Consider the following 24,695-nt stretch of genomic DNA (forward strand, 5'->3'; position numbering starts at 1 on the left):
AATTGATTACATCATCGAATACTAGTCAATACGCGCGCTACTAATTAAAAGACGCTCATTTAGCATTTTAACGAAAATAATTAATTGAAATAAAACAAAAGATAACAGTATATCAGTCTACATCTTTTTGTTTGTATAAAAGACTAGAGCAGCCATATTGTTCCCTTTTGCGAATATTTAATTTCGTTCGATACAATAATTGCGTTTATTTTCTCTATAACTGTACAGTATTCTTACTCACGGTTTGCGATTATTAAGAGAGAATACGAAAGATCCCTATTTTCCTCGTCGCAAGACATAAAGTCATGGAATAGAGCTTCGCCAAGATCGGTATCATAGCAAGCGGAAACTTTCGAATCTGTCGACTTTTGGCAATTTTTCCCATGATGTTTTCTTTTCGATTGACCTCTTTTTCAGGCGTAGAAGGCCTATGAGTATTACGGGTGCAGTTGCTGGAACCCCAGATTCCATCACATGAAACAAGTATTGTGTTAAACTGTTTTGATCACACCTTTTCAGAGGACAATCGTGCGATCGTATCGAGCCGCCGTGTTTGTTTTGCATGTTGACACTTTTAAAGCTCGTGTTATGTTCGCACCCAGGTCCAAAGACCCTGTGGAGCCATGAAGCCTCTTTTAAGGGAAATACGAAGCAGTCCTCTATCGTCCATCATTTGCTGAAGCCTCGCCCCGATGCTCGTTTCGCTCGTTTCTCTCTTACCTCATTTTTGGTCAGCGGTGCATACGTGTAGGGATTTTCGGTTGCAAAGAGTCCCTCTTATACTTAGAAAGGAAGAATTTGAAGAGGGGTAAGATTTTTCATAACTGTGTGCATTTTTACTGCTATAAATATATTTATCTTATCATTTCGCAATTGAATGCTCCACCTCTGAAAATAAGAGAATCCTTTCCCGGCCATTTTTCTTCACCGTTCCTCTCTCTAACCTTATGTCAAAAATGGCCTGCCAAATAAACGATCGCGAGCTTGTAATGCTAATTTGTCATAGTGAGAGGCCTACACCGCAGGCTATTGTTTAGGTCGCAATCCTAAGTCGTACGTATATAGCCAGCTTACTGAGCAAGATTCAAATTGGCGACGTCTGCATATCGATCAAACACTGCAGCGCTTGGTAGTAAGGTCGACAAGTGATATCTTTTACATAACTGACAACATAACTGATTTGCTGTATTTTCAATGGCATGCTTGATTTGCGCCATCGATTACGATAGAAAAATCCACTGCGCAGGACATGCATAGACATCACGTGTTTTGTGAGTAAATTGGTTATAAATCAATAAATCAAGTGCACTGTCATTACGATCCTGTTGGGCACATTAGATGATTTCGAAGAGTGCTCTGAAGGATTTCAAATTAAAAATTAACATGGATCGAAAACAGCATTCATCTGACATGAATGCGAAACCAAATAGTCTTAAGAAACATTAGCCAAACTTAGCGCAGGGCATCTTCTCATTAAGTCCTTTCCTCTCGCCCCTCCACAACCCCTGTACCTTACAACGTGTCGTATTTTTTCTTTGAAAAGAACCAATTTAGTCTCAAATTAAAGTTTGAAGTGACATACATGCAACGACGAATGAATTAAGACTTTATAAGCTTGTAGTTTTCAAAGGTGCCTGAGGAACTTTTGGTCGAGAACAATGTTATCGATAGGTCGAAATCACCACAGAGGAACCACTCTTGCAGCTGGTTTTATTTAAGCAGTTTATTTTGGCTTACACCGGATTCCATCGACGCTTAAGTAAAAGCACAAGTTTAAATATATTGGTTGTAAGTTGTACATCGACTGACATAAGATTTAGGTATGACAATTACTGATAAAAAGTTTTCAATTAGCAGCACAGTAAGTGACAAAAGTTTTCCTCTAGTAGTGCAATAACTGGTAAAAGAGTGAAGATGTAAACTGTCTTCAATGTACTAGACGAATTTTCTTGAGAATAAACCTCATGAAGTGGTGCTGAAGAAAGAAAGAAAAATAGGCAGTGAGATCAAGAAATTCATCCCTTTCCTAAAATAGTTTTAAAAACCTCAAACATTCAGGGAGTATTCTTGGCGAAATAGCAGTTGCTAAAATGGAACAAAAACTGGCCAATACCTTTTGGAATATAATTTGTTTAGATACCTGCCAGGCAAGTTAGAAATATGCTTGTTAGAATTATTGAGACATTTTCTATTGAGTGACAGTAGTAATCCGGAATTACTTTGGTTTTGCATTACGTTCCTCTGCGATTGGTCCGGAAAACGCCACTCTCTCAACCAATCAGTTGCAAAACTAAAACGAATCACGGTTTGGTCACGTTTTTCCGCGCTCTAGGCCGTTTGGTTGGTTTTACTTCGAGTTCTGTTCCGCTCGTAAACTTATTTCCCCTTTTTCTGATTGCCCGTTGTGACAACGACACTCATAGAGTAAGAAGGGTACGAGTAAATTAAGTAATTCTCGTTATGTGTGAGCTGTGAGTCTTCAAGCTTCCTGCCGAATCATCAGAGAAGACTTAAAATGTGAACACTTTTGCATCTGGTGTGAGAAAAAGGAATTTTCGTATCAGACCAATAGAATGTGTTTTTAGGATTACAAGAAAAGTAGATAAAATCAGTTATGAATTAGATTACCGTTTACATCAAGAGAATATACAGTTAATATTTTCTTGGTTCACATTTACTCCAGAGGTGCATCTGATGATTCAGACATAGCACAAAGCTTCTTTAGAAAAGAAATACCTGCACAAGTTCCGTTTTTGACCAAAGTTAGTTCTTCCTTTTCGCAAGCTGAATTTTTCAAAAGACACTCGTTGTCACATGTCACATTATCCAAACTTGTTTCACAGCTTCAGGACATTCCTGAATGCACTCGCATTTTTCTTCGTTTCCCTTGTGCTTCACGCAGTGAGAAAATAGAGAAGAACACTTCTTGTTACAGCCTGAGAGGTGACAATGAAATAGAAGCTTTTAAACTTAGAACATCTGGGAACTGCTGGAGCTTGTAAAAAACTTATACTCCTCAACAGAAGAAAATTCAAATTCTCGCCATCTTTGAAAACTGCGGAGGTTTATGGAATAGATATAGAGAATAATACACGGACGCACGTAGATATGGAATTTCTCTCCGAATGTTTAACTCGATAGCTCACGAGTGAGCGCAGCGAATTAGCGTCACTCAGTTGTTCACCATTAGATGTCTTGAGAATTAAAACTCAGGTTGTTCCTTTCGTGTCTGCTATAGGCCGCCTCAGTTGAATATGCCACACCAAACAGTTTGGTTACATACCTGTACAGGATCTTTTTTCTACGATCTCTATTTCAGTGTGATTTTCGCAGGCTGCTTTCTTCAGCAGGCATTCGTTGTCATACGTCACATTATCTGAGCCACAAACTTCTTTCATCACTTTAGGACATTCCTGAATACATTTGCATTTCTCTCCGCATTTGTTGTTGTTCACGCAGCGAGAAAAAGGAGCATTACACCTCTTTTTGCAATCTTTAAATGCTGCAAACATTGAGGAGGGTGAAAAATATATTGTTAAGTCTGTCCTTGCGGACCCTCTTGTCATACGGACACCTATCAATCTCGGCCAGCTTCTCATGTCCTTAAGGATTCAACATTTTTTCTTAAAAAGAAATAAAAAACCCGTAAAAGGTGGAACGTTTTTAATATGGAAAACAGACACTAAATCACGGCCCGAGAGAACGAAACCTATGTAGACTCAATCCCTTAATCATAGACAATCCGCTTATAACGAGATTATGTTTTGTGTTGGTGATACAATTGTTGCACAAACATCAATTGACGAAGTTGTGTGCAGTTTGTTCCAGAATTTTATTTAGCTTGATCCGATCAAGGGAAGGGATCAAGGACAGCTTTTGTTGAAAGATACCCTGAACTCAATTTCTCGCTCCCGGCAAACTTCACAAACTTTCTAAGACATATATTCGGTCAATTTGTAAAACTTTTAGCTTATCCTGATGTGCACGTTTACAAATGTTTAGATGTGCGATAGGGAACGGAAGAAACCAATGTTATGGCTACTCGAGAAGACTTCAAGAGTGAACTTCTGTGACTAACCGTCCTGATAAAGCCTGGAAATATCAAGGCAAAACTTGCAAGTCATCCCCAATTTTTTTTTTTTTTTGTGACAGCGTTATACTTTTTCCAGACCAAAAAACATTCATGTCAAGTACAAAATTTGTAGTTGAAAGTTTAGAGATACGTACTTTTCAATAATGTTATAACTTACTGACCAGCTGGTTCCTATCGATTTGCGCGCATTTCCAAAGAGCCAGTTAATATATGGGTGATACAACTCACAGTTGCAATTATCGAAAGAAATGTTAGGTTTGTTAAAACAGCAAAATGTTCTGGCAATCTTTCTCGTAAAGCTGCACGCTAAGTCCTACGATATTTTCCGGCCCTACTCGCGCAATCACGGCCCTCAAATGGGGACTTTTCTTATATACATTGTGCAGTAAAAGCGCCCATCGTGCTATACTGGTCATATGATAAAGTTAAATTAATTTTAAATGAACCGCAGGTCATAAACGTGCTTCAGACACCTAAAATCGCGCAGGTAAATGCATCAGGCATTGATCTTTCACCTAACTGTCATCAGGTAGATATATGCGTAAAAAACGGTTAGACATACCTTCTTTAACACATTCAGTTCCATTTGACAAGATAACTGGATCGCAGAAATGAAGATAAAGCCCCGCTGCGTAGGTCCTTATTTGAGAGCAACGTTCAGCTAGTCTGTGTGATTTATCCCTTTTTACATGCTACGCCTGAAAGTTATGCAAAAAAGGTAATTAAAAAAAATTCTGAAAATATTTCAAGTGCAACTGAGCAAAAAAGAGCGTGAAAAAACACATTTTGAACGGGAAATTTCACAGCAGAATCAACATTTAAAAAGCAAATGAATAAAATCCTAGACTAATCAACAGAACTCTTATCGAGTGAAGGCAAAAGATTCGAGCTAAAGAAAATTTACCCCAAAATAGACGCCGTTAAAGCGTTAACACGAACTTTTATAACTCGGATTTTTTTAGGAATGAAAGGGCGATTCCCATGCGAAGTAATAATGACCAGTGTTCTTAGTTAGCATGCGCAGTTTTGTTGGAGAGTGTCTGGGCGAGTTGCGTTTATGCGTACATGAAAGCTTTGTGCATGATTTTCTTTGATTGATGGAGGTTATTATCTGCGTATTTTTTTTACACAAAGGAGCGCTAATCCATATGCGTAATAACAACAGACAAAAAATTAGGTCTCAAGACAACAAGATAAATTTAATTTACGGACTAACAGTATAAAAGATATTGTAGAATGTGCCTAAAGAAGGAGTTAAATTTAACCGAGCGTTAAAATTTTGACTAACAAGATTCACACGGCTATACAAGAGCGAGAGAGCTTCCAGGTTAATCGCGTAACGAAAAGAAAGGTAAAATCGAATGAAATTCTTCAAACTTTAAAACATGGTAAATTAGCTGCCAGATTTGTGCAAAATATGGCCAAATGGCAGCCAAACGGATACGCGAAAATCAACTCGGAGAAAGAAGTCGCTTACATAGCACAACAAATCACCTCCTTTCTTTGAAGCCTGTTTATTAACATTTGAACATTTTTCTTCATGTCTGCTCTTGATTTGAGATGTATTTTGATCAAGAATGGAGCAAAAAGGAAGAAAAAAAACCACCTTGATGATTTTAGCGTACGGTCCGGCGGAAAATTTATATATCGATCTTTGGGACTGTTGCCATCGTCGATTTTAAGACTTTGCAGCCCTTCTCCTTCTAGTTGAGCAATCTTCTTTTCTGTTTGTTTTTGAGGTCTAAAGGATGTATTTTGATCAAGGATGGAATGAAAGAAGGAAACACCAGCTGGATCATTTTAGCCTATGGCCTGACGACAGACGCCATTTTGAATGTTGATAACTCCATGTACCCAGGAAAAAATGTCGGCCTTTGTACCACACACCAGACATTAGAACAGAAAACAAGAGCATGACTTTGGGGACAGAAGCAGACCTAGTAGGGGAGGCGGGAGATAATGATTTTGAACAACGCCTGGGTGGACGATGCAGATTTAGCGACTAAAAGAGAAAAAGGAATGACTTGCATTTTAAGACTTGGGTGTTTCTAAGGAAGCTGGAGTAAAAATTCTGACGTGACAACGTGGAATTAAAAGAATATGATTGGCTGATCAGATGATTACAAAGTCATAGTGTGACACCGAACACCGCAAAGCCTTCAAACTATGTGTTCGAATAATACATATTTTTGAAGAATACTGACTTGTATCATGACAGGACGGAAAATGCGTGCACTGTAAGTACCTCCCGTTGTCCCATACAAACCCTTAGAAAAGTTTTCTAAGGCTTTGTATGGGACAACAGGAGGTACTTACAGTGCACGCATTTTCCGTCCTGTCATGATTAACACAATGCTGATTAATTTTTTATATGTTACACTTCCCGAGAATTTTATAAATTTCCACATCTTTTATCGAAAAGAGCGAAGTATTGAAACTCTTTGTGTGACCGCATGATAGAGTCCCAAGCAAATATCCCTGCCTAGCATCGCAATGATCCAATTCCCGGAAGCCGACAGGGTAGAGATCTACTTCTCCGGTAAAGATTTTTGGTGAAAGCTTTTCGCATTTGAATGTAATAGTAAATTTCATCCCAGGTAATAAAGCCGTTCTGGGGTCTCTGAGCTTAGGGACCGGTCATTATTTATCGCCTGGGGGGGGGGGGTCGGAGTATTTAGGGGGGGATCACATGGTTTTTTGAAGACCTTTAGGGGGGATCAGCCGTAATTGACAAGCATAATGGGGGGGATCAGACCAAAACAAAAGGAATTTTAGGTCGCGCCGGGACCCCGGGTGATTGCATTTGTAAATACTTTGGTAGGATTTGCCACTGGGACTCTAAACCCCCAACCATATATTCAAGACCACGTTCAGTTGTATTTTGTATTATATAAACTCTATTCTAGCCCAGACACAAAACCCAAACCCTTTTACAGACCCTCCATTTTGTAAAAAAGAATCACTATCGTAGTCTAACATACACGTTTTTATTCAGGCACGATCTAAATTAGAAAGGTAATCAAGATTTTGAGAATGGAATACTTACAATTGCTCAAAATTGTTTCATAACGTTTCAGTTTGTTTTATAGAGAATCGTAATCTAAAATCATAAACTTTCATTATTTTAATACGCGGCCGAATGAAAACAACAAATAAAAAAGTGTTTATTTTGGTGAGGCTGTATCTTGTTCCGCTTCCGTGTCAGAATCTTCGGCAGCCCTCTCCACTGGCTCTTGCACAGTCTCCTCGTCAGATTCATCTGAATCCTCGCCCGAACTTGACCCTTTTTCAGCACCATTACTGCTATTCTCTTCGTTCATTCTGGCCACTACCACTTTCAAATTGCGTGCCAGCTCTGTTTCAAACACGCCTCTTTCCAAAAGCCATAGCAGAGGATCCAGGTGGAGACGCTTGACAAATCTCGCAGTGAATCCTGCATTAATACTTGAGACGCATTTGTAAGTATTCTTTTCGAGTGAATCGAAAACCTCTTTAGCTACCTCTTTTGAGGTAAGTTTTTCTTGGAGAATTGCTGCTCGCTGATGCAACCTTTTCGAAAAGAAACGGATGGAGAAAAATGCCTGGTATGTCTGTAGTCAGGTAGCCGAGAGAATTGATGATGCCCCTGTCCTTAAAGATTACATCAAGAGCAAAGTAAGCGAGTCCCCTGATGAATTATTCTTTTTCAATTCTGTTTACCTCGACAACTATCGGGGTGCATCAGAACGAAACAAAGAGCAAGCGCCGGGTGCAGCATACTTCCGAAAGATCGAATCGTTTATGGAAGACCACTATATTCGTGGAGAACTTTTTATGGAATTCTGTCGTGATGCCTGTAAAGAGTCAAGAGAAGAAAGTTCCAATCTCTGTTCCTGGTGTTCTAACAATAGATGGGTCGGTCCAGACACGGAAAGAATTCCGCAACCTGTACCAGATTCAAACAATCCTGGACATTTCATGGATATCTATCAGACGGAATCGACGGGCAGGACACCAGATGATTACCTTCCAAGAAAATGTATTAAAGATCTGTACGAGGAACATTCTGACAGTATCAGAAACGATCAGGATACCATGAAGAGCTTCTGCTCAAAATATAATGTGGAAGAGAAGCACGTCATTGCATATGTTAATCATTTGAAGGATATTGAGATCCGAAAGGACATCAGAACAAGAGCAGCTCAGGAGCGAAGAAGGCAAGAGGCCGAACGAACGTACAAGGACTTTCAATGGGATAACCTCATCGAGGGTGGCAAAGTTGAAAAGTTGCGGGTAAGAAAACTAGACCTGTATCTCAACAAGCATGGTTTGACGACTGTGGGTCGGAAACTTGACAAAGTGAAGGCCATTCGATGTCACTATTACCGACAGAATAAAGAGACTGTGATAACAGAAGAACTGTCGAGTGATGAAGATGACGTGGAATCCGAGGATGAAGAATCCGAAAGTGGAGAGGCAGAGAGCGACGATGACTATGTTTTCGTGGATTTGGATGAACAGCCTGAGATTGGCACTTCCTCGACAATTCAGTTCGTATCTGACGAGCAAATATTTACCGTTGTGGTTCAAGGTCCATGAGACGTAAGTACCACTATTAAAATATCACTTGCATATTCAAAAAGTTATTTGGCGGTGGCTGGGAGAAAAGGGGGGGGGGGATCATGAAACTTTCCACTACCGATAAGGGGGGATCTCTAAAAAACTAGATACTCTACGGGGGGATCAGGTAAATGCTCCGATGTGACAACAAAAATACTCCGACCCCCCCCAGGCGATAAATAATGACCGGTCCCTTACTGCAAGAGAAAGTGACAATAAATGCCATTTAAGAGAGGATGTCAGCATCCATCGAACAAATTTGAAATATTGTGGCAAGTCGCCCAAATTTGTTTTCCCTCCTACTTTCATATTTTGTATCCCAATATGTTCTAATAATTGTGGTGTAGTTTTTTTTGCGAAAATATATTTTAGTTTTCGAGAAATGACTTTTTTCGTTCGACCGCTCAAATATGCAAATTTTCACCTTGAATATTACCCGAGTTGTGTGACCTCATGTAACGAATGTACTGGACCTACAGTATTTCTGTGAACATAATCCTTTGTTTTATCATCTAAATGTTTAAATGATGACAATAGTAGTAATAATTACATTATATAGTTCAATGTACAGTAAAACAATTATTAGCTTCGGTTTTTGTGATATTCAGAATAATTAAGGTCTCGGTAAGCCTCGACCTTGATTATTCTGGATATCACAAAATCCTCATCCAGTGATTGCCTATAATCTTATGTAATAAACATTTCCGGAGGCTGAAATATGCAAACAGTGTATGATTTTCTTCTTTATCAAAGAGTAGGTCCCGGATAGGGACTTCGCTGTCCAAAAATATTTCACAATGTTATCGTGTTTCGCCAGTGTCAGCTTTCTCGAGAATCCTGTTTCCTTCTTTCCTGTCTCTCGTATCATCTTCAGAGTGAAAGAAAGTATAGAAAATCTCTTTCGTTTTTAGATTTTTAAGTAACAATTTTTCTCTTCCCCTCCCCCCTCCCTTCCTTTGTGTTCTTTTTGTATTCACGCGCGGCGCGCGTTATTTCACAAATTAGTCAATCACGTCAAAGAACTCTAACTTTGACATTGGATAACTGACGTGGATATTTTCGCGCACTTTTAGTTTTTTTTCGCGGATTTTTAGTTGTTTTTTTTTCAGTTTTCGTTCGCGTAAATCTATTGCCCCTTTGCTTGGAAATTTAAGAAATTTCAGAGTTTTTATTTTAGCCAAATGTCGTGGTTCATTAAACAAATTTAATACATATTTTCCACGGAGTTTGTACTCCAGCCTCTTTATTCGTAAATGGATTTTCAACAGAAAGAAAAGAAGGAAGGATGTAAGGTATGGAAAGGAAAAAAGTAACTTGAACAAAAAAGAAATTAAACTGAAATAAATTTTTAAAAAAGTGCAGAGAGGAAAAGTGAGCAAAAAAAGGTCCAGTGGTGGAAACAGGGTTTGGAAGTTCGGGAAGATTACACAACCTTTCCCTTCTCTCTTTTGGAAAAGAAGGAAATTATACATCATTTACTTATTTCAGCCTCTGAAATCTTTTTTTTTTTTTCGGTTAAATCGTGATTATAAAATGTGACGTAATGAAGGTGCAATTATGATGTTAGCCAAATATACTGATGCCTTGTCAATCGCGATCACTCGTGCTCACTCTTGTGATTTTTAAACACGACCCTGGATCAGTGAGACTTAAGTGGACGAAATAATCATGTGCTTTTCTGACAAAAGGAAGTTTGCATTTTATATAACAATGGATATTAAACGAATGTTTTGAACTTTTGACCACTAAAAGTCCTGTTTAATTGGAAGCCAATAAAATGCTCTTGTACTTAGGATTTGACGTGCGTCAATCATAAATGGCCGTTCAGCTTGAATTGAAACCTTTTCTCCTTCTATTTGAACCAAGAGATGTAACTAGTTAAAAGATTCTCATTTAGCATTTTAATGAAAACAGTTAATTGAAATGAAACAAAAGAAAATAATGTGTTAGTCTACATCTTCTTGTTTGAAAATAAGACCCAAGGAGCCATATTGTTCCCTTTTTGGAATATTTAATTTCGTTCGATACAACAACTGCGTTAATTTTCTATTTAACTTTACAGCATTCTTACATACGGTTTGCGAGTTATCGAGAGAGAAGAATATCAATCAATATTCCGTAGCTTGTATGCATTGTTTACCCATTTCAGGTCATGTGACGATACTTCAGAGAACTGTTTCTTCCAAAGTTGAAACAATTGTTGTCGTCATGCTTTCAGCTCCGGGTGCAGTGCTCCAACTCTTGACATGGGAACGCAATATCTACAAGTGGATTTGCTGTCAGTCCATATTCTGTCAGGGTTTCTACAAAGGCGCCGTGACATAAAAGTTGGTCAGCGGATATCTTGCTTCTTAAGATAAGTACGTCATGTATATAGAATTATTATGGTGCTGACAGGATATTAATCGAGGACTGCAAATAATGAACCCGTGTTAGGTATTTACTAAAATCGGTCAAGCGTACAGAGAGGACAGTCGGTAAGTATGGCTTCTTATTCCTTTAGTCCTTTAGTTTCATTCAAGTTGCACCCTAAGTTGTACCTCTGCGGGGTTTTTTAACCTCAGTAATTATTTTGAATAAAGAGGTAAAAAGGATACTAGCCCCGGGGACGAGAGCTCATTTAAAACTCTGATTGAAAAAGTCAGCTACATCGAAAATGAAACCTGCTTTCTTCCAAATGCAAAATGAGTTGGGTTTTCGTTCGTTCGCGGTTCTGCATCGATTGTGTGTATTTATAAATGTGTAGTGATGCGCGAGGTCGCGCTTTCGAGAGGTTTCCGAGAGGTTTCCGAGAAAAATTCTTGACGTTCTTGTGAAATTCTAGGAATCATATGCATAAACAACAGAAAGGCTCTTGGATATCACAAAGGTCAGGTAAATTATAATAACGGCAGGGACGTATTTGGCGCCTTGGACGTTAACGATTGGAGTTCTAGCTTCTGAGTTTCTTCGGTTTTTCCATGTGAGTCGAATTCGATTTCTTCTACGACGACGGAAAGTGAAATGGGAATATATATAACGGCGTATTATGTGACTAACACAATTTATATACTGTAAGATTTTACGCCACTATCTCCGTCGGTAGATTAATTTTAATTAAGTATGATATAATTTAATTGCTAGCGTAAAATTTACATTATATATATCGCCGATTGGAAGTTAGTTACTGGCGTAAAATCTTACAACATGTACATTACCGACTGGAAGAAATTACGCCGTTGGTTACTAGCGTAAAGTCTTACATATATACATTACCGACTGGAAGAAATTACGCCGTTAGTTATTAGCGTAAAGTCTTACACAAAACTGGTAAACGTTATTATCCGTTACCTTTCAGCCAAGCTAATCAAACATCGCAATGGATATCTGAAACTGATGGAAGCGAAGAAAGTACCTTTATAGATGTAACGGTCAACGGACGTAAGTCGGCTCTCGAAAGTCTCATGGTAAAAAGCTTCGTTTTCTTTATCTTGATGTTGAGGATACTATGAAATATGTAGAGAGCACCATCGTAGAATTCAAAGACGATGGGTAAACAGGAATCTCCGCTTAAAAATGATTTAAATGCAAACTGTACTTTTGTACTCATGGATGATTTTATCGTGGTCCAATTTTGACTGTATATTATCATAAAAGATAGCAATTCAGTCTATCCGTTGCTTTTAGCGAAAACTGAAGGCTTTAGGAGCAATCTCGTAAAATACACTCCAAATTGCAACATGTTGGTTTTATTTAGATCTGTTTGGCATTCTCTTCAGTGGTCAAATATTATCTGACTTTGTAAAATAATTTCTCAGTTGTATGCAAGATGGTATTGAGAGTCTCCTAGCGATGCGATCGTAAACAGCGAAAAACCTAGTCGAATCTTGTTACTAAAGTAGGGGAGCCAAGTACATTTATTTTTAAAGTTAGTAGAAGGGACTCGTTTGAAGCAAGTAACCCGACAATAAAGAGCATAGGTTTAGTTTAGCACTGAGGCAGATTTTTTCCGGATGCTTGACCAAGCCATTACATGACGCAAAATTGTTCTGTTGTGTCAGCTTATTTGGGTCAACTGCCTGCCAATAAATCAACTCAATTTCAAACCGTCGACTTATTGTAGACAGCTAATTAGTTCAATGGGAATCGAAGATGTGTCATTATTCAAGTACGTTTAGACGTCGATGCGTGTCAGATTACACATCAATGAGCTCAACTGAGTACCAACTGAAAACAAATACTGTCATACTCAATTAGAAATTTAAAACTCAAAGTGGCTGTGAGCCACGCACTCTAAAAGCGGCGTCGACAAAATCTGGATCGGACCGATTCGGATCATGGACCGGATCACGGATCGAAAAACAAAAGGTTTGGAAAATGAAAAAATCAAATCGTTTATAAAATGATAATAATACTTTAAAAATGAGAGAGAAAAAACTTGAATAGGTCGACGCCGTTTTGAAAGAGGCAGGCGACTGAACTGAGTTCGTTTGAATCAGTTGATCTCTGGGTTCAGTGGTGGGTAATTATTGTCACTCACTTAACAAACATGCACAGTGTTTTAAAAGCGAAGAGCCTTTTGAAATTTTTCTTATACTGTAGCGCAAAATTGGGAGTTCAGGCACAAACCCAACTTTACGAATCGCTTCGATTGTTTACGATCTGATGTGAAAAGGGAACTGTGAGAGCAGCTAAAGTTTTTGAATTTCATTATCTTATGTAAACATTGGCGGCGATGCTTATTAAGGTACAACGTTTCGAGGCAGAAAACTGTTGGAGGTTTGAAATTAGAAGATCCTCGCAGCTAAGAACACTACTGAAACTAGTAGTTGTAAGTAGGACCTGAAAAAAAATTTCAGGCCCGTACGGGATTTGAACCCATGACCTCTGCGATACCGGTGCAGCGCTCTACCAATTGAGCTAACAAGCCAACTGGGAGCTGGTAAATGAATTGGGTACAAATAAACATCCGAGTGAATGAAGATTTAGATATATGAAAATTCACATATTTGCACTGCGGTGGAAAGATGAAATTAGAAGATCCTCGCAGCTAAGAACACTACTGAAACTAGTAGTTGTAAGTAGGACCTGAAAAACATTTCAGGCCCGTACGGGATTTGAACCCATGACCTCTGCGATACCGGTGCGGCGCTCTACCAATTGAGCTAACAAGCCAACTGGGAGCTGATAGGAGGTTTGTTATCAGATGTAAGCGGGAGAAAAATTCTTTAAACATATGTTCATCGCGTTACAGTGCAAATATTATTGAGGGACTGTAATTCGGAACGGGGTGTTAGTAAACCGAGAACATGTAGACCGCGGAACTTCTGGAACCAGCGGAACCCAAGCTCACTTAGTGAGCCTCTCTGAATAGACAAATATATTCACGTTATGCAATGGGTGAAATATTAGGATTTGCATGGCGAGGAACAGTCGCACTCTCAACCTTAAAATATCTGGACCAGTTTTGAATGAAGTCAAATTTACCTCGCGCAAGTGGTTGTTCTTTTGCATCGTATGAATTTCTTGGGCTGATTTAGGGCAATTTAGCTTGGTTTTCGTTCATCTACTTTGCCTTCCACGTAATTATTTCCAAGATACGTCTGTTAGAAACGCCAACCAAATAAATTCACCGTGAGCAACACGCATTAAGTTCACTCCTGCCATCCTGATCACTCCGAAATTCCGCGTGCATCAGCGGCGATGATATTACTTTGCACTCGTATTCCTCACCTCAGGGTCATGTACAATGAAAAGGAATTGACAGCCACCAATTCCAGCCGGAAAGGTTTGCTGAGAGCCTTTGGATGAGGCTTTATTCGGATATCGCGGTATCCAAACCATAAGAGCTTTCAAATTATGATTCTAGTTACTAACACTCGGGGTAGGTGACTGCTGATTGTTCCTCATGACATTACATATCACTGTGAAGTGAATGTCACTACAATTGAAAGTCAATTATTTCTAGCTATTAACTATCAACTTAATCTTCTTTATACCCGAAAACGAAATTTCGAACAAGTTTAAGGGTTTTTTTTTTAATTTTATATATATCTAATATTTTTTTTACCAAGAATATATGGTTCCACAGGTTCCGCTGGTTCCACAGGTATGAGGTCTGCTGATCCTTAGTTTAGTAATACCCGAACAAAGATTTGCATCGCACCGTCTAAATTTGAAGAATTTTCAAACCTGAACTAGTTGACCAGTGAGAGCTTTAAGCTATAAAAATAAAACACACACACAAACTGCGACTATGAAACCCTTATGCACTGGTCAGCACATTCAATTAAAAATTAACAGGAACACAGCTCTCAAAGATAATGGAAATTTTAGAGAGCGCTGAAATCGAACGATAACTTTGGACTGAGCGAGCGTCGCTAGTATTACAAATCTGTGTGATCTTCGCGATTTTCAACTTGTCAAAGAAAATACCGAGTGACATTGGCAAATTAAATATTGGTTGCAAAGGATTCAAAATTCATCACTGGATGCCTGAGTCGTCGATGGAGGCATTATCCTTTTTTAAATAAGAATGAAAGTGAGGCTTACCTGTACTACATTAAGCTCTCCATTGACGTGATTTCCATACGATATACAGAAAAGCCACCATTCCCCACTCCCCGATTGTTCCGCTCCAATTTGTGAAGAAGGACAGTACAGAAATCAGAACATTTAGTATATCATATATTTTATATTCTTGGGTGTAGCATTAACGTACCATATAATACAACTATGTAAAATTTGTTTTCAGGCTCAGTGTTTATCGTGAGATACGCCTTTAAACAGAGATGACCGATCAAGGTATGTTATTTCCTCATCTAATGAGCGTCGATGACAAGGAACTCGGTGACAGGATATTGCGAAAGGAGAAGGTTAATACAGTTATGTTAACAAAAAAAGCGCTTAAAAAATAAAGAATCACGAAAATGTAGGCTTGAGCAAGACTCTAACCAATGATACAGATGCACTGCTCAACAGCCAAAATTGTATAAATATTTGCAATCAGATAAGACGAAGTATTTAGAACTTCATCTCAAACTCTTCATTCAGTTACAAAAATAATTTAATAACGGAGCATTGACAAGTTGCGTATAATGTGGGATGCTTCTGATTCACGAAAGGGATTGTGACAGTCTATTCTCAATTTTATAGAGGTTTTACTAAAAGCTTGAATGAGACGAAAAAGTTGTAATGTGTGGTTGCAGGTGAAGTTTTTCGCGATGAAATTCGCCCTGTCCACGTGCAGTTCACATTCAAAGAAGATTCAGCTTACTCCCTTGAGCTGGATGGTGACCATGACAATGTTTACTATTGGCAAGTTCCATCTGGGATGACTGAATCATGTTTTCTCGATTTCTTAATCGAAGTTGTGGTTGCAATCTCCTTGGAAGATGTCTCCAACCAGGAAACAGAACGATTTCTTGATCTCCTTAATTGTACTTCTGAAACACTTCTAGAGTTAAAGAAACTCAACCACAAGCGCACGGAATGGTATAAAAGAGATGACGAGAAAACTGCATCCATATTACGCGCCAAGCTTGCTGACTTTGAACCCATTTTACCTTACCCGTCCCAGGGAAACATTACAAGGGTGTCTCTACGAATAAACAACGAAACAGATCCTTCCGGGGAGCTACGAAGAACGATAAAGCAAAGCCTCTGGAATGAAGCAACATTTTATCCTGAAAGTGACGCAGAGGCTGAAAAGGAGGAAAGCCAAGATTCTTGTGTAGATGATCTTTACTCGTCAGATGAAGATGAAGAAGTTGAGCGGGAAGTCCAGGCGACCCCGGAGAGGCCATGTTATTATCCTTCTCAAATAGAGATGGCAGCGATATTAAAAAAACGAATTGATACCATCATGTCTCATTACCACAGCATTTCAAGATTAAGGGAGGTCTTCAACGATATTGAATTCGTAGTGTACACAGCCCGGTACAGAATGCTGAGTGATCAGACAGAGAAGAGGATTTGCCATCCTAACGCAGGTGTACTATCAAGAGAAGAACTCGAATCACGCAAACGTGACCGTGATGGAAAGAAAAGGATGTTCATGTATGTTCGTAGTACAGAAACGGATACGCATTTTGATGAACTCAAAAGAGATGTTCAAGAAAAACCTCAGACACTGTTTGTCATTGTAGCAGACGAATGCCATTGGGGAATAACACGAGACAAAGAGAGAAAATCCTCTGCCCATAATCTTTTCATCAATGAATGGTGCAAAAAGGACCCTCCAAGAAATGTGATTGTTGTACAAATCTCGGCTACACCTTTTAACCTCCTGACGAAGAACTCTCGCCTTCCCGTGGTTTCCTGCGTCCTTATGAGAGACAGTGACGTTACCACTCTGAACGAACAGACAGCAGGCGATCTTGTGGTGCAGACGCAAGACTCTAGCCCTAAAGAGCATGTGCGAAACACCTCAAAGGAAGTAGAACTTCATGTTATCCATTGGTCCGAGGTCGAACTTAAAAACTTTGAAAGTGGAATGCGAATGAAGCTCAAGTCAGCTTTGATCACTGAAAACTCCCCGTACCAGTACCTTCAAGTCTCCACAAACGGAAAACTAAGTGTAACACCTGAGCGAGATGATGCGACAGTATTCATCATCCAAGGCAGTCACGGCATTGTTACTCTCAAAGCAGAACAAACACCTTCGAAGACCTTGACCGTCATCAAAAATGTCAACGGAAATTTAGAAGCCAAGCATGATCCTCCAGAGCCAACAGAATTTGAAGTTAAGCTAGATTTTGGAGTAGGGGTGGTTGCATTTTGTTCCTGCGACGGACAAGATCACTACATTTCTGTTGACGCGAATAACTGCGTCAGTTTGCAAACCGCCAAAATTGAGCGAAAATGTGGTGTCTCTATTATGAAACCAAAACACGACCTGGCTAAAGTTTCTTTCCAATTCTACACTGATCAGTCGGCACCAATGCAGGTGAACACGGCTGGGAAGCAGTATATGAGTTTGAACTACTATCTCAGCACCCTGAACAGTCCCATCAAGAAAGACCAGAAAATTCGGGAAGATGAGACCTTTCAAAAAATTGTGGACAAGGCTAAGAGAGGGAGGAAAATGTCACAGTCAGATTCGACTTCCTTTCCAATCGATGCCTTGCTTTGTGCTGATTACTGCTACCACATTATCCTTTCGAGTGTTTTCGATAGTGGTGACAAGATACGTGAGGCACTGACCCAAAGATTCAAAGAATCACCCGCATCTGAATTCCACAGTCGCCTCAAATCATTCAAGGAGAACCTTTATTCAACAGACTTGGAAAGGTACATTGACCCAGAGGCTTTCGAGCTAATCCAAAAAGATATCTGTCATAGAGTGAAACAAACCTTTCAAGAAAATCTGAAACAAGTAGCCAAGTTGCAGAAACAGATGTCACCTGACTGTGTTAAATTACAGACAGCTGAGGAAGAACTAGCTACATCATTTGTTGAATGCATGATGCATCTTCCTCCCCAAGAGCTGGAAAAACTCGAACACGTTGGTGACGTTAAACAAACACTGCAAGAGTTTAAAATGGTCGCAAAATGGCACGATCTCGTTCAAGCACATGAAACACATTACTTAGTGGAAGATTTGATTCAGAGCGGGAAAGGTGATAAGGGCAAAATGAAAATTGTACGAGCCAAGACAATGAGAACTGCTGACAAATTTTACTACACGGTACAACTAGCGAGGAAAATGTCACATCTTGAAGAATTCTTCGAAGTCATTAGAGACTATGGAGGAATTCAGATCGAGAACCAACTAATGAAGTCGTCAAGTCCCTTTTTCAAAAAACTTCAACCAAAAACTTGCACCAAAAAGTTTGATTGTAATTGCAGTGAGCTGAAACTACAACTCAGACAGAAATCGTGTGCCAATTGTCAGCACGTACACAAATCGATAACGCAGTATGAGGACCTGGAAAACCTGGCATGCATACTCATTTTGGTCGATAAAGGTCGCATGGGTGACACATTTCCTCAAAGCTTTGACTGTCTCGACCTGCGACTTAACTACGACAGCAGTCAAGAGTTTAAGGAGGGCTCAGCAATGTATCTGTCAAGTCTTATTCAAGAGCTGGGAAGAATGTGTCGTTATGTGAAAGTTCCAACAAGTACGTTTCCTTATGCATTGGTTGGGCGACAGCTATTCAAGAAACTCCAAATGTCATTGGAGACGTCTCCGTCAATGAGTGCAACTATCCGTATTAAAGCAGACCGGTATATGACAACGACGCGCAAGGAAAAAGGGGCACATTCCTCGTCACTGCGATGGCTAGACTATGAAGCTCATAAGGACAGCTACGATTATGAAAACGAACAAACGCACTGCAACAGAATACTTCTACAAGCCGAACCTCAAATTGGCAAGACTGGAACGTACTTGTGCCTGATAAGAGATTTACGACTGGATATTTTAGGGAAGGAAAGAGTTTTGCTCACTTCACCCGCTGCATTTGACGAAGGTTCCTTCTACCAGTGGAAGGAGAGAGATGTTCCTGACGAGTCGGTTGTCAGAGAGATGGACGAATGGAAAGACTGGCAACTTCCCTTTTGGAAAACGATCGAGACTTCTCCAAGCTTGCACGAAAAACCAGTTGGGACGGGAAAGTATTCAATAGGAGGTTGCTTTTACACTCATGACATGGAGGAAATTCCATATATTCTTCTGAAGGGAGAAAAGCAGAAGTTAGTTAAGACTGGTCATCAACGCCTCAAAACTGACGATTGTTCAAATGGCCTCCGTGCCTGGCACTGGTACCATTTCGAAAAATGTGCTGAGTGTGGAAGACGTCTTCAAGGTAGAGAATCTATCCAAGAAAATGCGGAGGTAGACATTGATGGTATCCCAGTCACTGTTAGATGCTCCCTGCCGAGCAATTGTCCATCATTCGCTCAGCTGAAAGAATGGTCAAAGAGAAGTAAATCCTTACATGATGATCACACCCTGCCTTACTGGATATTTCATCCTTCACACAGAAGCGATCCAAAAAAATGCACTCTAAATTACCACCACGTAATGAAAGACGAGGAATTTGTTGCCAATTATTTCCAAGTTGTCGTTGTTCGAGGGGAAAAGTTCGAGGCTTACAGGGAAACTTGGGGTAAAGTGCTCGTCATTCTACAACTGCCAGAGAAACTTCCAAACTGCGGCCTTGGACCGGATGAAGGAGGAATTGGTTATGCCAGACTGTTTATTCAAAAGTTCGCATTTTCTTTAGAGCTTGAATACATCTTCATGATTGATGACAATATGGCCATGATGTCTGAGGCAGAATTTGCAACTGATCGTATATCTGGAAAAGAAAGAAAAGTCCTCAGAGATGACAATGGGGTGATGCAAATGAGACGCGGTACTTTCCTAAAGCCTTTGAAAAGTCTTCAGAGAATAATGCAGGGAAAGGACACTCCACCAATGGCTGACGGGGAATACGAGTCTCATCCTTTAAGACATAATTTTGAAGTGGAAGGTTTTCCACTGTATACCTACACTGGTCCTGCGAAATTGTTCGGCGATAAGCAACATGGGAGCTATGGTATTCTTGGTCTGATGAGAAGTTTCCCAAAAGCGGTGCGTCCCTTTATAAAGACCCAAGTGTACGCTGTAGTCTTGCTGAATGTCAAAAGTACTGTGGAAAAAGGCATCTTTTACCGTCCATGGCCATGCTGGGAAGATCTGCGCTTCAACGATGATTGTGACAAAGCAGGTCTATGGGTTGTTAAATGCAACCGTTACTCCTTCTTCAAAGTTCAGTACAAAGACTGGATTGAAAACTTAGTCCTCCCCCAAATCTTCCCTTGGGATGAAAATTGTACGATCGTGGAGGGACCACTTCAAAGCGAGTTACCTGAAGACCTGGAAGAGAAAATTATCCTGGAGCACCTTAGCCGCTTTGTGAACACGTGTGGTCCTGACAAGTGTTTCAAAGGAAGCATCGGATGTGATCGACTGGATCAAAGAGAGGAATCTCCCCTTCGCATTGTTGAAATACTCGATGCAGACATAGTTACAAAAGAAGACTTCGCTCGAGGAGTTTCGTTCCTGGTTCTCTCTCCTACAGTGCAGAAAATCAGAGGAGAGAGACCCTATATCTCCTTGACTTATATTTCTGTAAAACTAAGGAGAAAATTGTCTTCGTTGCCACTGCCGAGGAAGCAAAGAGGCGGTGGCCTCAGTTGACTAAACACAGCTTATCAACCGAGAACGGTATTTGTCACAACGCCGAGATGAGTGAAAGAAATGCGCAATTTGCTATTTTTTCAGCGGCGGACCCAAGAAGGCACCGTCTGCGTTGGATTTTGATTGAGGCATCCTTCTTGCAAGGCAATGAGGAACTCGAAAGGGATGCTAGTACAGGTAACGAAAATGCCTTCCCAAGTGATCTCGTGGACACGAGAGATGTGTCAGCAATTAAGGAACGAATCCCAAGTAGCATGGAAAATAGAAATAATTCGAAGAAAGAGGGAAAGAGATCCCTTCAAGAGCCCCTCGCTAACTTCTGCGAAATCAAGAGGCAGAAGATAGAGGATGACAACTTATGTCCTGGTGAGACAGATAACGATGATAATGACGATTCGATGTCTAATGAGGATGATGATGATGATGATATGATATATTTAGGAACTTCATCTAATCAGCAAACATCACAATATGACCGCAGGGTTTCTCATCATTCTTCCGACTTTGGAGAAAGCAGCTCAAGCAGAAGACGTTCTTTGGATTCGGCGCACAATGACCAAGATTTCTCTCAAGATGAAATGTATCCCTCTGATTTAGGCGAGACTGGAGATGATAGAATCCAAAACGATACTGATACCATCCTCCTCAATGAAAGTTGCCAATCTCAAGACATGACCCAAGAAGACAAAAGTGATTATTCTAAGTATCTCGAAGGGACAAGTGATGTCACTAAAGCTATCGTCGATCTTTGGATGAAATACAAGAAAATTTCGGGATCGAGCCTTAATGTCAGGGAAGAGATAGCGAAAAGGCTTGCTGAATTCACTTCTAATCAGTTAAACGAAAGGGACAAGAGAGGTTACACTCCACTCTTGAAAGCTTGTTCGTTACCTTCTATGAGCCCCCATGTGATGAAGTATCTTATGGGTACAAAGATAGATGTCACCTGTCAGCTACCAGCTGACTTTGACAGACACCGCCCAGCAGGGGAGGGGCTGATTCCAGGGATGTCCGCCTTGTCAGTAGCAATTAAATGTAGAAATGTTAGCCTGGTTCAAATTTTCAAGAAACAAGAAAAAGAAAAATTGATAAAAATTGAAGACGAGGATGGAAATACCGCTCTGCATCATAGTATTCTTACCTGTTCTAAATCTGCCTTTAGGGCACTTTTTCCTTTATTTGAGCCAAAGGATGGGAGAGAAATGCTCAACAAAGAGGGAAAGAGCCCTTTAGAAATTGCTCTAGAGATGGAATCGAGTGGAATGTCTAAAGGAAAGCAAGAAGATAACATCCGATTCATGATTAAAGAAATGAACAAGAATAAAAATGGGAACCTCGAAAAATATCTCAGGTACACATCTTTTATTACCTTTTACTCTTGCAGTGTAAGTCAGCCAGATCATTGTTTGTGATAACTTTGGTCCAGAGTAGTTTTAACGTAACTGAAAGTGAGATGCATAATAATCAAGAGAAATGACTGTAAGCGAAGTCCAATTAAGCTGCCCACACCATTACATACATAGGTCTGAGCCTTGCCAACCTGTGAGATGTTGAAATCTAGCTCAGAGCTAGATAAATACACTTTTGGTTGATTGCAAACTGATCTAGTTTGAAGAAATTTTCCTCTTATGTTCGTTTTGGAAATTTCAATCCAATTAATGTTCATGTCGGAGTCTTCAACGTAGTTAACGTGGATGAAAAAGAAGACGTCATCTTTCCAGTTTCATCCTGGTTACTTGGCTGACCTGTGAGATGACGTCTTGGATACTGAGCCTGCTTTACTAAAGGGCTCATAAAGCGTGAAGAAGTTGGTCCCTTCAACGCAATACGACAATCCCTCAACTATAATCCTTACTGAAATTGCAATTCATCCCATATATATCTAAAGGGATTGCATTTTTTAAACAGCTATGGGACGTATAAGATATGTTAGATTTTACTTAAAAGGTGAGGAATTAGACTGGAAGGGTAATCTCGTAGATAGATCTTTACCAGCTTTTTTAATACATATTTGCTGTTGTCGTTGCGAGTGAAAATTCCCAGGAGGTTGTTGAAGAGCTCTGCAAAAATCATTTCATTCCATCAGAAATATCAACCTATTTATGAAAAATATTCAAGGTAAATAGATGGTTAAGTTGAATTTATTAAAAAAGGAGATTTTAAAAGCTCCTTTTCGACTTTTTTTTCCTTTCACAGTCCGAGATCAAAAATTGCATCAACTGCTTATGGACCTCGTTAGAAATCTTGTAAGTAAACGGAGAAGTGATATGAGCCCTCAGTGTTCTGTGTCTGCCATCATCAAGTAAACAAGTAAAGCGACATACAGTTATTAAGATGTCACATGCACCCTCAGTGTTGTCCACATGCACCTGGCTAACAAAGTAAGATACGATTCTACAGAGATGTGTAGTATATAGTGCTTATTTACATCCGCCATTGACAGTCGACATAATAATTTGTCGTGGTTTTCCTCCTGCAAAGTCCTAAACTATTACGCGTATTTCTCACAACCAATCAGCAAAGATCCGCATCAAGAGACAAAACAAGGACAGAGGAATCGTAAGTGAAAACACATTCTGGAACCAGATTTGATTTGCGAAGAGAGACATTGTTTCGTCTTTGTAATAGACAACCACTGGACATTTTTAAACGTAGATGAATTCATGTTACAATTGTGTAAGTAATACGGATAGAAGACAGTCTTCGTCTTGCCATAGAAACATATTTATCTATGAGGAATGATAGGGCTGAGACGAACATGCGACTTAGTGCAAGTCATATTTAGCATAGAAGCGATATTAAAATATTGATATTTAAGTAAGGTTTCACTACGAGGGTTTTTAATATCTTTTAGTGATAAAAAGACGCCTCCTTCAAGTAGCGTAGTGAAAACAAAAACCTTAAGAAAATGACGTGTTTTTTGTCGGTACAAAGATACAAGTTAAAGTTAGGGTTGCCTTCAGCATTTGCCTCGAAACTAAAAACGCGCCTTCAAAAGATTTTTTTAAAACCTGATTAGGTGATGTACTGCTAGAAAAATAAGAACCGAAAAAGCAGACTATTTAAACGAAAAACTAGAAGGAACTGATAGTACAACTAATCGTTTGTGGTAAGTAAGTTTAAAAATAGGTGATTTTATCGTAAGACTGTTTCAACCATCGGAATGAGAGTTTTCGGGTTTTCACATAATTATGATTTTTACGATGGAAGCATACCAAGCTGTAAAAATCTCATGTACCTCTGTTTGAACTACGCCGTATGGGAATCTTACGATCCTTAGAGTAGCAAGAAAATAGGCAAAAATTTAGAAACCCTAGGCTATATACAGCTATAAGTTTAGTCATCTCATATATATATATGGTATTTGCCGGCTGGGAGGTCCGTATGGTGAAAAACTGTGACCGAGATCACAGTTTTTCACCACTCTTGCTTCGAAATTCGAAAGGTAACAGTTAGTTTTAGCTAATTAAAGCACACGTAGATCTATAATAGTGCACACTGTTGGCTTGTTATTACACTTTCTTACCAGATTAGCTCGCCATAAATGCGTATTTGTTAAGGGTTCTGAGCGTTTGCAGGCGGTAATAAGTGCTCTTCCGGTTACCGTCTGATAAGGAGAACCCTGAGTGTCTACGACTCAGGAGTCCAAAACAGCACTTTTTTCAATACCAAGAAGTTACGTTATCATTATTACATACTTTAAAAGCTTTTCATGTCTTATAGAGTTTCACTGATGGTTAAGCATTTTTCAAAACATAAAAGCTGTCAGAAGTTGTCATTAAAGTGAAAAAAATGATTGACGTTCGAGTCTGGTATACAATGTTTTTAACGGGG

General features: G+C 39.5%; 1 protein-coding gene across 1 annotated transcript; it reads left to right on the forward strand.

Annotated features, from left to right (window-relative positions):
* The first annotated feature begins 11,547 nt into the window (after nt 1–11,547).
* On the forward strand, nt 11,548–24,661 carry LOC113684315 (uncharacterized). Its single transcript, XM_027201662.2, is given in 6 exon segments — nt 11,548–11,654; nt 12,030–12,112; nt 15,426–15,475; nt 15,880–20,729; nt 20,732–22,212; nt 23,058–24,661. Coding segments are annotated over 4 exon segments (6,387 nt in total). The 5' UTR covers nt 11,548–11,654; nt 12,030–12,112; nt 15,426–15,462; the 3' UTR covers nt 23,101–24,661.
* Nucleotides 24,662–24,695: the final 34 nt, after the last annotated feature.

The sequence above is a fragment of the Pocillopora damicornis genome, chromosome 3 (assembly GCF_964200805.1).
Source record: "Pocillopora damicornis chromosome 3, jaPocDami1.2, whole genome shotgun sequence".
NCBI lineage: Eukaryota > Metazoa > Cnidaria > Anthozoa > Scleractinia > Pocilloporidae > Pocillopora > Pocillopora damicornis.